Source organism: Lygodium microphyllum, chromosome 3, assembly GCF_053477565.2.
Source record: "Lygodium microphyllum isolate KBCC chromosome 3, Lygodium_microphyllum_v1.1.10, whole genome shotgun sequence".
Taxonomy (NCBI): Eukaryota; Viridiplantae; Streptophyta; class Polypodiopsida; order Schizaeales; family Lygodiaceae; genus Lygodium; species Lygodium microphyllum.
The window spans coordinates 26,012,105-26,026,934 of record NC_141137.1 but is presented as its reverse complement, the minus strand read 5'-3'; the positions used below and the strand labels follow the sequence as shown (position 1 = coordinate 26,026,934).

Genomic DNA, 14,830 nt, shown 5'->3' with positions numbered 1-14,830 from the left:
CATTTGTGGCTTCGTTTTCAGTATTACGTTATTGTTTCTAATTATCGTGTGTGCAAGCATATGATTGCTTACATTGATGTCGAGAGGAATGTTTGTAAGTATGGTGCATGGAAGAGATTGTTTCTATGTCGTCTGGCATTTTGTGTTACATTGGTTTTAAACTACTTTTAGTTTTAAGTTTGGTGTGTATGTGTGAGACAGAGAGAGGGTGCTTAGAGAGAGAGAGAGAGAGAGAGAGAGAGAGAGAGAGAGAGAGAGAGAAGAAATAAATCATATTGGAAATAGAGAGGGGAAATAGGAAGAAGAAAGAGGAGAAATGGATTATTGAGTGAAGTTTGCACGGCAACTTCGCATGCCGCTTCGCGGCAGTTTCGCGTGCGAAGCTGCCGCGAAGCGGCCTAGCGTTCTGCGTGCGCGAAGCACGCACGAAACGCTAGTATTAATTTATGTTATTAATAATTTAATAATAATAATAGAATATCGATGAGAGAAGGAACAATTTGGTAGTGTAGCTTGCATGGCTTGAATGCAATGTGAACAAAATTCTTGATTTCATTTTAAAAATATCCTACAATTATATTGAAAAAACTTTTAAATCTTATAATAAATTTGTAAAGCATGTTTATAAATATACGAAACTATGTACATAAATACTTATGCATAACTCAGAAGCCTTTCGGGTCTCATATTGTTGGTTTCTACCTTAAGATCACCCTCAGCCCGGTAGGTTGAAGGTATCCGTTCTCCAAAATGTTCTGAGGCGTAAGGCCTAGCGCTCTAGGTGCCAATTGAGAGAGTCGAGGGAACACAGAAGGTTCAAGGCAACACTTTCAAAGTAGAGCATCGTCATGGGGTTTACTGCATCCGTCCGGAAGTTCGTCGTGCAGGAACCCGTCCTCGCCCTCTCTTTCCTGCTCGCTGGAATAGGTCAGCGCATCCTCATGCTTTGCCGTATGTTGTTTGTCGATAGCACATTCTTCTGATTGTTTCTTCTTTGTTGAATCTCGTGAAGAGTCGTCTTTGTCTCGAAATTCTTAACGCTCGTTGCAAAAATCATATCCCTGTGGAAGGACAGAGTATGGATCATGGAAGAGACAAGCCTACCTGCCGCAGATTTGCAGTCCCTAGATGTGCTATGCGCGTCTTGCATCGAGCCGACAACCTGTGAGAATATTTGTGTGAGAAGTAACGACTGACAGTGCACGCTCTCAGTCATCAGAATTTAGATGCAGCTGTCACAGGGATCATTTCCGTTCGTGTATTTGTTGTTCACAGACAGCGATGGTATATATTCGAGAATGAGCGAAGGAGATGGAAATGAAGGCTAGTGTTCGGAAGCAATGACGTATGGAACTAAACAAAATAAAAAATTTAGGTCAGATAATGTGGTTAAGTCTTGAAATGTGCATATTCCAACTTGTTTAGAAGTCCAAGTTTATGTTTTGGAAACAAGCTTTCAGTCCCACGATCTGGAATCACGAATCTCAGATTGTGAAAGCCCTGCTTTTTTAGAGCAGCCAAGCCAAGGTGATAAGAAGAAGAGCTGAGGTGAAACCACAAATTTAAAGTTGAGAATGGTCGAAACCATGAAACTAAAAATCCAGGACGAAAATTCACGGATCCCAAATTTGAAAACTGACCTTTGAAAAAGCTGAAAAGATTACCTGAGAAAGTGCTTGTGTGGCTTTATGGAAAGCACATGCTAGCACCTCGTGGTGTCAATCAAAGTCCTACTGAACTTGAGCAATTTGTTGGATGTGACTATGGTGTCTTTAGAGTCCAATCTTGGAAGGCCTTCCGAAATTGCTGTCATCTAAGGAGTCTTTTGCTGAAGTCGGAAAATTTTCTGTAAAATCAACTCTGAATAGGCTGCACTTAATGGAAAATGCAGATAGTTCAGCCTGGTTTGAGGAAGCAATATGGGGTAAACCAATGTATTGCTGTACTTATGGTAAAAACACCATAGAGCAAGTCTCGTTTTAAGAGGGGAGAAGGGCAGAACTGATTTGCAGGTGTTTGCGACTGATTATATCCAAAGTGCATGGCTGCAATGTTTGCAGTGTTAGCAGTCTATGTACTTCTGCTGTTGTCTCTTGGTTGTGAGCTCTCTATCAGCATTTGACGGAGACATGGAAGCTCTGACATTTTGTCAGAGTTTGCATTCATTAGGTGCTGTCATTTACTGCACTGTTTCATAATCAGTTTTGAGGCTCTATGCCACACGGCAGCTAGTCATGATCAGCAGTCTACAGGGTGGCCATGTTCCACATTTGTAATGGCATTTCCAGCAGTCAGTTGACCATATTTTGTGGGCAGCAGCTAGTCAGCAATATTCTCCCTCCCTTGCCTGTATATGGGACAGCCACATCGGTGCATCTGATCAGCCAGCTTTCACCCTCTTCATCATTTTCAGTCTTCATCATCTACCTGTCAATTTGGTGCCCCCATTGTAAGCTTTGGTATTCATGCAGGGGCTGTTTGTACTCTGCTGATTACTATGTTCTTTTTCAGTCTTGTTTCTTTACCATTATTGTGTTTTTCTCCTCTCTCTATCGCGCGCACACACATGCACACACATACTTGTAAAATCATTCACTTTTGCAAGAAAATCAACAACTTGATATTCAGCCCATTGGATTAGGATATTATTGATGATATTGTTCATCATGAAAGGGCTGATCCGAGAGGCTAAACATATTCCTAGATGGTTGTTGAACTTTATGGGACAACAAACAACACATTTCTCTTCCTAGCACAACTTGGGCAGCTACTAGATATGCTCAAGGTTGTTTTGTTGCATAGGCTCTTGTTGCTACTATATGTAATGAAGAATCTATTTCTTTTGTTAATGGTTCTTTGAGTGAGCATTGGATGGCAACAATGCAATGCGAGTTAGATTCTATACATAAAAATAATATGGTATATGACTTGCCTTATGGTAAGTTTACTATAGGCACAAAGTGGGTTAAACATAGACTTGATGGTAGCATTGATCAGTACAAGATATGTCTTGTTCAGGGTAGTCCGTGGACTTAGTACGATATCAAGCGTACATAAAAAAATCTCGGATAAAATCCGGTGTTTTGTATGGTCATTAAAAAATACATAGAAAATTAAGGGTTAGGCCTATAAATATTGCTTGTTTTAACACCATGAGATAGAGTATTACAAGGTATTATCCATCCAATACTAATGGAGTTTACAAACCACAAATGTCTTTACTTCAATTTTCAACAATGAGTCGTGAATATGACGAGAGGTTGAGACAAAATGTAAATCCAAGACTCTAGTCAAGTAATTTCCAAGATTCAATTTTATTTATAAAATTGAAGACATATACAATGGATTTAAAAAAGAAAAAAGCTAGTTGCAATGATGGATCATGGGATAACAAGTCACAAGTGCCAAGTACAAGAAGTATTAGATATTAGATACAAAAAGAAAATTAAGGCTAGGACTTAAGGTAAGCTGTATATAATGGGAAGGTTTCATGAAGAGGCTTAGGCATTGTAAGAGGAGTAAAGAATATAGAGATATAGGTAGAGGCAAGGGAAGGAAAAGAAGAGGAGGTAAAGGAAGAGGAAATAGAAATAGAGCTATAGGGGATGAGAGACAAGAGGAAGAGGAGGATATAGACGTAGAGTCCAGAGAGAAGTGGATGGATGAGAGAGAATAGTAGAGCTTATAAGAGAGAAAAGAAGAGGAGGTGATAAGTGAGGTATATGTAGAGGTCAATGAGGAAAAAGAGGAAAAGGGTATAACAGAAAATAACTTTTCTTTAAACGGCAAGTCAAAAATAAAAAAATATAGCAAGCGAAAACTAGACAGATTGTAGGTGTCCGACCATACTAGACAAATTGTATTATATGGATCCGTTTGCGGATGGAATGCAACCAAGGTATTGTTGCCAAAGCGTATATACCCAATAGCATGAGACTGACTATGATTAGACATTTGGATCCACTTTACATATGATTATAATTTGCAATACTATTGCTTTGGTTGTCCATTTTGATTGGTATATGCATCAATTGAATGTGAAGAGTGCCTTTCTGAATGGTGATGTACATGAGGAGGTTTATGTTACTCAACCTCTTGGTTTTGTTTAGAAAGGGTCCGAGGGCAAGGTATATTGGTTGCATAAGGCTTTGTATGGTTTGAAATAGGTACGTAGGACATGGTATAAGAAGATACATGCTCATTTGATTGCGCTTTGTTTCAACAACTCACATATGGAGAGCACATGATGTCTGTAATGTGGATGGGAGCACACACATTGCAGCCTTGAAGGTTGAATTACAACATTTTGATGCTACAGATCTTGGTAATTTGTACTACTATCTTGGTGTACAATTCACTGTAGTTGAGGGGGCATTGATTTAAGACACACGACGTTTGCAATATGTGGATGAGAGCGCATATATTGTAGCCTTGAAGGCTAAATTATAACATTTTGATGCTGTAGATCTTGGCCATTTGCACTACTATCTTAGTGTACAATTCACTGTAGTCGAGGAGGCATTGTTTTGAGACAATCTAAGTTCATTGGATGCTCATTGAACGTTCTCAGTTGCAAGATTGCAAACCTATCTCTACTCTAGTTAATGTAAGCCATAGGTTTACACTTAAGGATACAAGATATTCGTTTGATACCTCTAGAGCTCTATCAATAGGTTATTGGTTGTCTTTTGTGCTTGTGTAATATATGGCTAGATATTGAGTTTAGGGTTTCTCAATTGGCACGCTTCATGCACAACCTTGGGACTAAGCATTAGCAAGTAGTAAAATGTGTCTTTTGATATCTTAAAGGCACTCAATCATTGCGCCTCTTCTATCTTAGAGATAATTCTCTTTGCTTGTATGCATTCACAAACAGTGATTGGGTCGGTTGTTTTGACATTCGAATATTCCCTAGTTGTAATTGTTTCATGCTTGGTGATTTATGGATCTCTTGGCCAAGCAAGAAGTAGCTTATAGTGGCCATATCTAGCTATGAGGTTGAATATAAGGCAACATTTGAAGCTACAATGAATATGCATGGCTTAGGTGCCTTTTGGTTGATCTTACTATGGGACAACAGTCACCTACTCGTGTCTACATTGCTAGTGAGAGTGCCATGGTAGTTGTGAGGAACCCAATGTTTCATGCTTGCATAAGTTACATTGAGATGCATTATCGTTATGTTAGAAATAGGCTCCATGCAAGGGAGATTGCATCATAAGAACACAAATTTTAAACTTAATGCTCTTTGGACACTTAAGTTGTGCATATGCGAGGTGTACATGTGAGATTAAGAGATGTGTGTCATGATGACAAATTATCGTAGCTTTAGCAATGAGAGACATTGATAGAGATGGTTATGGATATGTGCTAGTGGGATATCTAGTTCAAGTCAGAAACTTTAAATTTTTCCTTGGAAATGAATTTTGGTGTTATGGGGATTAGCGATTTAAAGTATTTATTGTCCTAAACTAAGGTTTTCAAAAAGTTTCAATGCTTCCATATTCAAAGATATTAGGAATTTCAAATTGAGACTGGGCAGCATCAAATGTATTGCTAAGAATGAGGGTAGGGCCATAGGGCTAGGCAACTTGTTTTTGCATATGGCGACCCTAGTGAAAATGGAAAATTGTCAAATGTTAAGTTTGGTTTAGTTTTGTACTACATGCAAGTGTTATTGACCTAAATTACCATTAGCTTTAGTGAAACAGTCTTGAAACTACACTTAATTAATGAATTTTAACCATTCTTTTAAATCAAGAGCGGTTTGGGCGAGTTTCAATGTCCTACATGTAAACTCTAATTTGGGAGGCTCTAAAATTTCTATAAATAGACAACTTGCCCTTTCATTTAGCCAATCTCATTTTTATAGGTTTTAGGCACTCTAGCTTCACTACCCACATCCCGTTTGCGGAGAACATCTCAGCTGAGACTGCACGACATTGTTTTCTTCCATTGGACACTTGTTTTCAACCTCTACCTCCTAGTCCACACCTTTGTTGTTACATTTACTGCATTTTTTGTATTTTCTCTAGTTGGTGACCTATTCTACTACTACATTTGTGATCTACTGCTGTTGTATGGATTGCCACACTACCTGCGTTTTTGTTGTCGTTAGTCTACCATGTCATCAAACCTACGTTTTTGTTGCCATTAGCATGCCATGTCATCAACAACCTATTGTGCTTGCAGTTTTGTCTCTCCTCTACTTGTTCAACACTTATTTGGTATTACCCTTGCTATGTTTGCTAGCGTCTGATGTTTTGGAGGGTACCTTGCTACGTTTCAGGATCTGTTAGGAGTATGACATACTCTCAAGCTCATCACCTTTGCCTAGGTTCTTGTTTCATTTATATCACCTTTATTCACTCCTGTCATGAGAACATGTATTTTTGAAACCTCACTTAGCATGTGTATTAATTTTTAATCAATTATTAGATTAATTTTCAATATTTAAGGACTGAAAATTAATATTTAATTATGGATAATGCTGGAAAAAACATTTGGGAAGGTTATCACTTGTCAAAAATGCCCATGCAAGACTGAAAAACGTCTTTAGAGGTTGGAGAGGCATTTTTAGTGTATTCAGCCTGCAAGAGAGAGGCAGGAGATGCTGCTGGTTTGATTTGTAGCCATTGGAGGACCTTCTAAGGTAGCCAGAGGTAAGTAGCCAAGGGCAGGAAAAAACCAATCAACAATAGGTGACAGCATCTACAGGCTGTTGAGATAGGGCAGCAGCAGTAAATGACTGATTTTCTTCAGCTCTTTGCATATACAAGCTGTTGTGGCAAGGCAACAGCTGCATTTGACTGATTTTCAGTCATTCTTCGCGATAAAACTCTGAATTTTCTCTCTCTACAGCTTTCTCTCTCATCTCTTAGCCATTTCACAGCCTTACTTTGATTGTTGATGACATGGCATGCTAATGGCAACAAAAACGTAGGTTTGATGACATGGTAGACTAACGACAACAACCTATTGTGCTTGCAGTTTTGTCTCTCCTCTACTTGTTCAACACTTATTTGGTATTACCCTTGCTATGTTTGCTAGCGTCTGATGTTTTGGAGGGTACCTTGCTACGTTTCAGGATCTGTTAGGAGTATGACATACTCTCAAGCTCATCACCTTTGCCTAGGTTCTTGTTTCATTTATATCACCTTTATTCACTCCTGTCATGAGAACATGTATTTTTGAAACCTCACTTAGCATGTGTATTAATTTTTAATCAATTATTAGATTAATTTTCAATATTTAAGGACTGAAAATTAATATTTAATTATGGATAATGCTGGAAAAAACATTTGGGAAGGTTATCACTTGTCAAAAATGCCCATGCAAGACTGAAAAACGTCTTTAGAGGTTGGAGAGGCATTTTTAGTGTATTCAGCCTGCAAGAGAGAGGCAGGAGATGCTGCTGGTTTGATTTGTAGCCATTGGAGGACCTTCTAAGGTAGCCAGAGGCAAGTAGCCAAGAGCAGGAGAAAACCAATCAACAATAGGTGACAGCATCTACAGGCTGTTGAGATAGGGCAGCAGCAGTAAATGACTGATTTTCTTCAGCTCTTTGCATATACAAGCTGTTGTGGCAAGGCAACAGCTGCATTTGACTGATTTTCAATCATTCTTCGCGATAAAACTCTGAATTTTCTCTCTCTACAGCTTTCTCTCTCATCTCTTAGCCATTTCACAGCCTTACTTTGATTGTTGATGACATGGCATGCTAATGGCAACAAAAACGTAGGTTTGATGACATGGTAGACTAACGACAACAACCTATTGTGCTTGCAGTTTTGTCTCTCCTCTACTTGTTCAACACTTATTTGGTATTACCCTTGCTATGTTTGCTAGCGTCTGATGTTTTGGAGGGTACCTTGCTACGTTTCAGGATCTGTTAGGAGTATGACATACTCTCAAGCTCATCACCTTTGCCTAGGTTCTTGTTTCATTTATATCACCTTTATTCACTCCTGTCATGAGAACATGTATTTTTGAAACCTCACTTAGCATGTGTATTAATTTTTAATCAATTATTAGATTAATTTTCAATATTTAAGGACTGAAAATTAATATTTAATTATGGATAATGCTGGAAAAAACATTTGGGAAGGTTATCACTTGTCAAAAATGCCCATGCAAGATTGAAAAACGTCTTTAGAGGTTGAAGAGGCATTTTTAGTGTATTCAGCCTGCAAGAGAGAGGCAGGAGATGCTCCTGGTTTGATTTGTAGCCATTGGAGGACCTTCTAAGGTAGCCAGAGGCAAGTAGCCAAGGGCAGGAGAAAACCAATCAACAATAGGTGACAGCATCTACAGGCTGTTGAGATAGGGCAGCAGCAGTAAATGACTGATTTTCTTCAGCTCTTTGCATATACAAGCTGTTGTGGCAAGGCAACAGCTGCATTTGACTGATTTTCAGTCATTCTTCGCGATAAAACTCTGAATTTTCTCTCTCTACAGCTTTCTCTCTCATCTCTTAGCCATTTCACAGCCTTACTTTGAAGATCTCAGCATTTGGACCCTTGGAGGCTGAGAAATTGCAAATTTCTCTGCTGTAAACCTTAATTCACAGTAGAAATTAGGGTTTAGTAGCAGCCTTGGAAAGCGTGCTGGAAATTGGAAGCTCCAAGACTTAGATTCAACAAGGCTGAAGGTGAATTTCAGCTAAATTCAAGTGGAGGACCAGCTAGCTATTGAATTTGGGGTATTTTCATCGTCTATGAAGTGGGTGAAGGCCAATTAAGTGCCCGAATCAAGGGGCAAAATAGATTGAAGACTTGCTAGTCACTTTGGACAGCAAGGGGAGTTTGGATTGCGAAGGGGATCGGGAGAATCCCATTGTAAATCAACTTATTCTTCAATAAAGCTAAAGAAATACTGAAAGGGGCGCTAATTTTGGGGCCAATCGGGTGTGCATTGTCCAAGATTAGTAGGTAAATTTGTATTTTCAGATTTGCATTAATTGTTTTTTGCTGTAATTAAGTTGTAATCAGGGATTTACCACCTATCCACGAAAAGAAGGTTGGTTACACACTCCTATGTACGGTATGCAAAACAACACTTTTCTATCTTTTGAGTTTTCTCTCTTCTTTCAACAAGATATAGGTGATTCTCACGAAGAAGAGTATACAAACACGGTATTGGTTCATAAGTCTTGAAGAAGATAAATTTTGTATTGGAACACAAAGAAAGGTGATGAGTGTAAAAGATTAACTCAAACACTTGTAAGTTCTCTCTCTTCTTTTTCTTCAAATTTTCCTTCTCAAGGTCATTTTGAACTAGATGAACCATCTTCATCTTCATTTATATACATCTAATGGATAAAAAGAACAAAAACGATCGTCGATTTTCCACAATTGCATCAACCAATCCATTTAATCTCCCACCCATCCCATCTTTTACTTCCATTGTATCTTTCTTTGTGTCTCCATTAAAGTACACCTTACATGTCATCACACATCACACCAGGGGGTTGTTCATCCTTAGGCACTTTAGAACCTTGTTTTTTCCTTAGTCGGGTGGCGTATCTATTATAGAGGCTTATCCTCCCTACCATATACTTTTGGGATTTTCATGGCCTAGGAATGCCACTCAACCATTAGTGAGTGTGGACCAATTGGTTTTGCAGTTTGTCTCCATGGTATTATCTAGTGGGCCTTTTGGTCATTATGCTGTGCCCTAGCCGACATTTGGATAGGGTTCACGTGTCTCTGTGCTTCCATCTCCACCAGTACCTTATGGAAACATTCACGTTTCAGTGTCTTCGCATTAATTGACACCCATTGGACTCATCTTTGACAGCTCTTGAGGACTCCATTTCACTCCCTCTACAATTGGTTGTTCTTCCCTTGACCATTTAGCATTATCTTCAATATCCTATTGCTGATGGGTTGCGTTTTGCTCCCTTTCACTTTAGGTGTTGTCACTTGATCGGATAGGACAATATAGTCATCTTCAGAGCTTCGGCTCCATTGTATTAGCTTGGTTCACTTAGAATGATAGTGGCGAGGCCAGATCCTTATATAACATTCTTCACTACAGATTTTCCGCATTTCATCTCTTTCTCCCTCCCTCTTCTCTCCCTCCCTCTTCTCTCCCTGTTCACTCTGTCTTGGTTATTCGCTTTCTGTATTGCTTCACTTTGACATGGTATCAAAGCATTGAAGGATTGACCTAGCGTAGATCCATCTGAAGAGTAGATTTTAGCGCGATACAAGGCTGTGTTTTCAGTGTTTAAGCGTGAGCAGGTGGGTTGCGCATCAGAACAAGGCTGAGGTGAGTGTGGGCGTGAGAGAAAGGAGAAGATTTGCTGAGGTTGCTGCTGGTTTTTGCTGTTAGAGAAGGAAGGAGGCTGCGTTTTAGGTTTCCAAGTGCAGATTTTACCTTTTCATCGCCTCCGACGGGGGAAGAAGGAGCAGGACGAGCAAACCAAAGCCCTAGCAGGCTGTATTTTCATAGTTAGAGGGGGTCGCTCTTTGTGTTTTGTGTAGGCATTGTAGGTGAAGATGTCTTTTGAGGGCGAGAGAGAGTTTCGGGCAATCATGGACCGGAAGGTGCTCATCTTACTTCTTATGATTTAGCAGAGTTTGTTATGGAGGCTATTCATCGTTCTTCTCGTGAGACGCGTCTAGACTCTCTTCCAGCGAGGTAACGTGGAGTTGGCAAAGGCTCAGACACATTGGGATAAACTCAATGCTCGCATTCGCTCGTTTTTTTTTTCTCATGTACTATAGTTTTTATTCCTCATATTGAGCATTTGACGGTGGCTCGAGAGAGATGGCTGGAGCTTGATCAGATGTACAATCGGATGACTGTCGTAAACGGATTTTCTTTGGAAGTACAAATGCGGACTACGAGTGCCATCAAGTCATTTTCTATGCGGGAGTATATCAACAAACCGAGGCAGCTTTAGATGTAGGTTCAAAATGCAAGAAAGGTGATCACTTTCGAAGACATGGCGATAATTCTTCTTTCGCAGTTATCGCCTTGTTTTAGTGGTTTTTATTCCACCTTGATTGCTTTAGGGCGGTCTGAGATTCTTTGGTAGGAAGAGTTGGTCCCTATGGTCTTTGACCAAGAGGAGCAATTGAAAGGGACCAATACTTCAAAATCTAAGGCCTTGGTTGGTCAGTCTTCTTAGAAGAAGAGGAAGGACCAAAAAAAGGAGGACAAATCTAAGAAGGACAAAGAAAACGAGTCCACTTATCACATTTGTGGTAAAACAGGTCACTGGAAGAAGGATTGCCTGGACAAGGAGAAGAAGAAGAACGAGGAAGAAGGAGAAATCTTCAAAGGATTCCGGAGCGGTGGCTGCTCCCTCATCAACTGCTTTCCTCCACTTGAAGGTTGTTGAGGATTTGACTCTGATGGCTTGTGATGCTGCATTTACAGCCCCATGCACTTGGGAGTGGATTGTGGACAGTAGTGCCTCACGGCACAACTCCTTCTTCAGTAGGTGTTGCTCATTTGCAGCCTTCGCATGGCCAGAGTCTCATTGGTGACAGTTCGTCTATTCCTATACAGGGCGGAGAAACATGCATCTTATTCCAGATGGACGTGGTGGTGCCCATATATCTGAGGTACTTTATGTGCTGGCTTTGGGGTACCATCTCCTTTTGGTGCATAAGATTCGTGCCCTTGGCCTTTTGGTCGAATTTGATGAGGATTCTTTTCAGATTCTTGATTGTGGATTAAGATAGGTTCTTTCTTTAGGTTATGAGGAGAATGGAGTCTACAAGTTGCGGTCTTCTTGTGCCTTGACTTCTCTTCTTCTTATCTCTCAAACTTAGTTCGAGCTTTGGTATGCTCGGTTTGGCTATCTCAATTATGATTATCTTCGGAAGGCGTCAAAGGGACACAGTTTGTTCGAGATTTGTCAGATATTGTGGTGAGCCAGCAATCTTGTGCATCCTTCATCCGTGGGAAGCAGACTCGTGATGTTGTTTCCAACAAGGCTTCAGGGCGGTCTTCCGCACCCTTGGAGCTTGTTTCTAGCGATCTTTATGGATCGATGAGGACGGAGTCCCTTCAAGGGAGCTTGTATTTCATGCTAATTGTGGATGATTATAGCAGGATGACATGGGCTTATTTCTTGAAATTGAGATTGGAGGCTTTCTCCAACTTTAAGGATTGGTTGCTCTTTGAGGAGAACTGATTGGGCCGGAAGTTGAAGATCTTACGATCGGATAAGGGCAAGAAATTTGTTTCTAATGAGTTTACTCGTTTTTGTATAGGTTGTGGTATTCACCAAGAGTTAACCAATACAAACAGCCCTTAGGAGAATGGCATCTTGGAGTGGAAGAATCAGAGTGTGATCGAGATGGCCTGTACTATGATGGAGCATCGTTAGACACCTCAGTATTTATGGGCTGAGGCTATGGCTACCGCAGTTCACATCCTCAATTGTTCCCCTACTTCCATTGTTGTTGGTATGACTCCATATGAGGCACACTTTGGGTCCAGGCCAAATGCTGTGATGCCTATGTTCACATCCCGAAGACAACGTGACAAATTTGAAGCGGCTTTTAACAGACAGGTGTTTGTGGACTATAGCTCGTAGTCTCAAGGCTACCAATTGTATGATCCTGTTAAGCGGGATGTCTACACGAGCCATGATGTTCGGTTCGTGGAAGTTCTAGCCATGAACACCCTATTCTTGGAGATCCTGGTGATAGTTGGGCCCCAACGACTGTTCCTTTGGAGCCTGTGCCTCTTGAGGACTCTTTTTTGGCTGAGGAGCTTAGTTCTCAGCCACTAGATTCATCGATTGCTCCCCTGCCGTCAGTGGACCGTCCAGAAACTTCAGCAGATAGAGAGCAATGAGGCGAGCTTTGACCTCCTTGTTGGGCTCGTGACAGTCTTCGTGATGCAGGGATTGAGGGGGTCCATGAGGAGTGGCAGCCGCAGGATGGCCCCCGTGCCATTCGCGGAGGAACCAAGCACACCACACTGAGCTTGTTTACACTAATTATTGTTTGATGACCCCTATCATGTAGGATCAGGAGTCCACTTCCGTGTAGGAGGCTTTACAGCATGATCATTGGCGGAAAGCGATGGAGCAAGAGCTGGGGTTGATTGTGAGGAATGGGACTTGGTATCTTGTGTCGAAGCCTCCTCATAAGAAGATCATTGGAGTCAAATGGGTCTTCAAGACCAAGTACTGTAGTGATGGCACATTGGACAAGCACAAGGCCCGCCTTGTTGGTAAAGGTTTTGCCTAGCTCCGAAGCATTGATTTCCATGATACTTTTGCCTCTATTGCTCGGATGGCCACTATTCACGTGGTTGTTGCCTTGGCAGCCATAGGAGATGGTTGGTCTATCAATTGGATGTGAAGTCTGCCATTCTTGAATGGGGAGTTGAAGAAAGAGATCTATGTTGAGCAGTCTCCCAGTTTCGGTTTTTTTGATGGTAAGGTGTACAGGTTGCAAAAGGCTCTCTATGGCCTTAAGCAGGCTCCCCATGCTTGGAATGAGAAGATTGACTCGTTCCTCCAAGAGAAATTAGGGTATCGATGTTCCAAAGCCGACCCCTAGTTGTATGTACACATCTCCGGTGGAGGTTGTGTGTCATTTGTCTTTTACGTGGACGACTTGATTGTGACAGGCGACCATACTCAGATGGTTGAGCAGACAAAGGCAACACTTTATGAGAAGTTTGAGATGACGGATATGGGACTTATTCACTTCTTTCTAGGTCATGAGATCTTTCACACTTCGAGGGGGATGCTTGTTTTATAGTAGTGGTATGTATAGGAGCTCTTAGGCTACGTGTGAGATGGAGGAATGCAAGTCTCTTGTGACTCCTATTGTTATGACAGAGTGCGAGGATCGAGACACGCAATGCTTCCTCACAGTAGAGAGAGAAAGAGAGTGCAGAGTAGAGAGTGAGACACGATGTTCTTGGGTATAAAAGACTAGTGTACCTCTTTATATATATATATATATATATATATATATATATATATATATATATATATATATATGAAAGTATAAATGTGCTAAGGGTGTGTTCATACCCGTGCACATATAAAAGGCACAATGGCCCTTTATTCCCAACAACGTTCCACCTAAAGGCAATGTGCCTTAAGAGGAGAAAAGAATCAACTAAGTCTAGGTATGTACAAAGTTGAAATACATACGCCTATCCAACTCCCATCATCTATCGGCAATGAGCAAACCGCTCTGTCGGAAGACCCTTCGTGAGAAGATCGGCAGGATTATCATCTGTATGCACTTTGACAAGCTCAATGCTTTTGCTGTCAAGTACATCTCTAATGAAGTGATACTTCACTTGTATGTGCTTTATCTTTGCATGAAAGACGGAATTCCGTGCTAGCATGATAGCACTCTGACTATCACAATGGAGAACAGGTAACTCTGTAATGCCAAGCTCTCCCCACCTGACGTGAAAGCCATAAAGCCTCCTTGCATGCCTTAGTGGGAACCACATACTCCCCCTTTGTAGTAGACAATGCAACACACTTTTGTAGCATGGAGATCCAAGAGACTGCTCCTCCTGTGAAGGTAAACACATACCCAGAAGTGGACTTTCTGTAGTTTGCATGACCAGCATAGTCTGCATTCGTAAAGCCAAGGACAGATGCCTTCTGCTTTCCAAAGCAAATGCACAAATCCTTTGTGCCTTTGAGGTATCTCATAATACCTTTCACTGCTTCCCAATGCCTTTTACTAGGGTTTGCCATGTATCTGCTAACCACTCCCACTACAAAGGCAATGTCAGGACGTATAGCAACCATAGCATACATCAAACTGCCAACAGTTGAAGCATATGGTATCTTGGCCATTTTAGCCTTCTTATCATCAGATGTAGG

At 40.9% G+C, this 14,830-nt stretch overlaps 1 protein-coding gene across 1 annotated transcript in view; it reads left to right on the top strand.

The window, feature by feature from the left end:
- Positions 1-672: 672 nt before the first annotated feature.
- The window catches only part of LOC148038166 (fiber), a 54,364-nt gene continuing 40,206 nt past the window's right edge, over positions 673-14,830 (top strand). Inside the window, exon 1 of the mRNA XM_087669728.1 lies at positions 673-927. Coding sequence (XP_087525854.1) covers positions 849-927 — 79 coding nt within the window. The 5' untranslated portion in view covers positions 673-848. The remainder of the gene's footprint in view (positions 928-14,830) is intronic.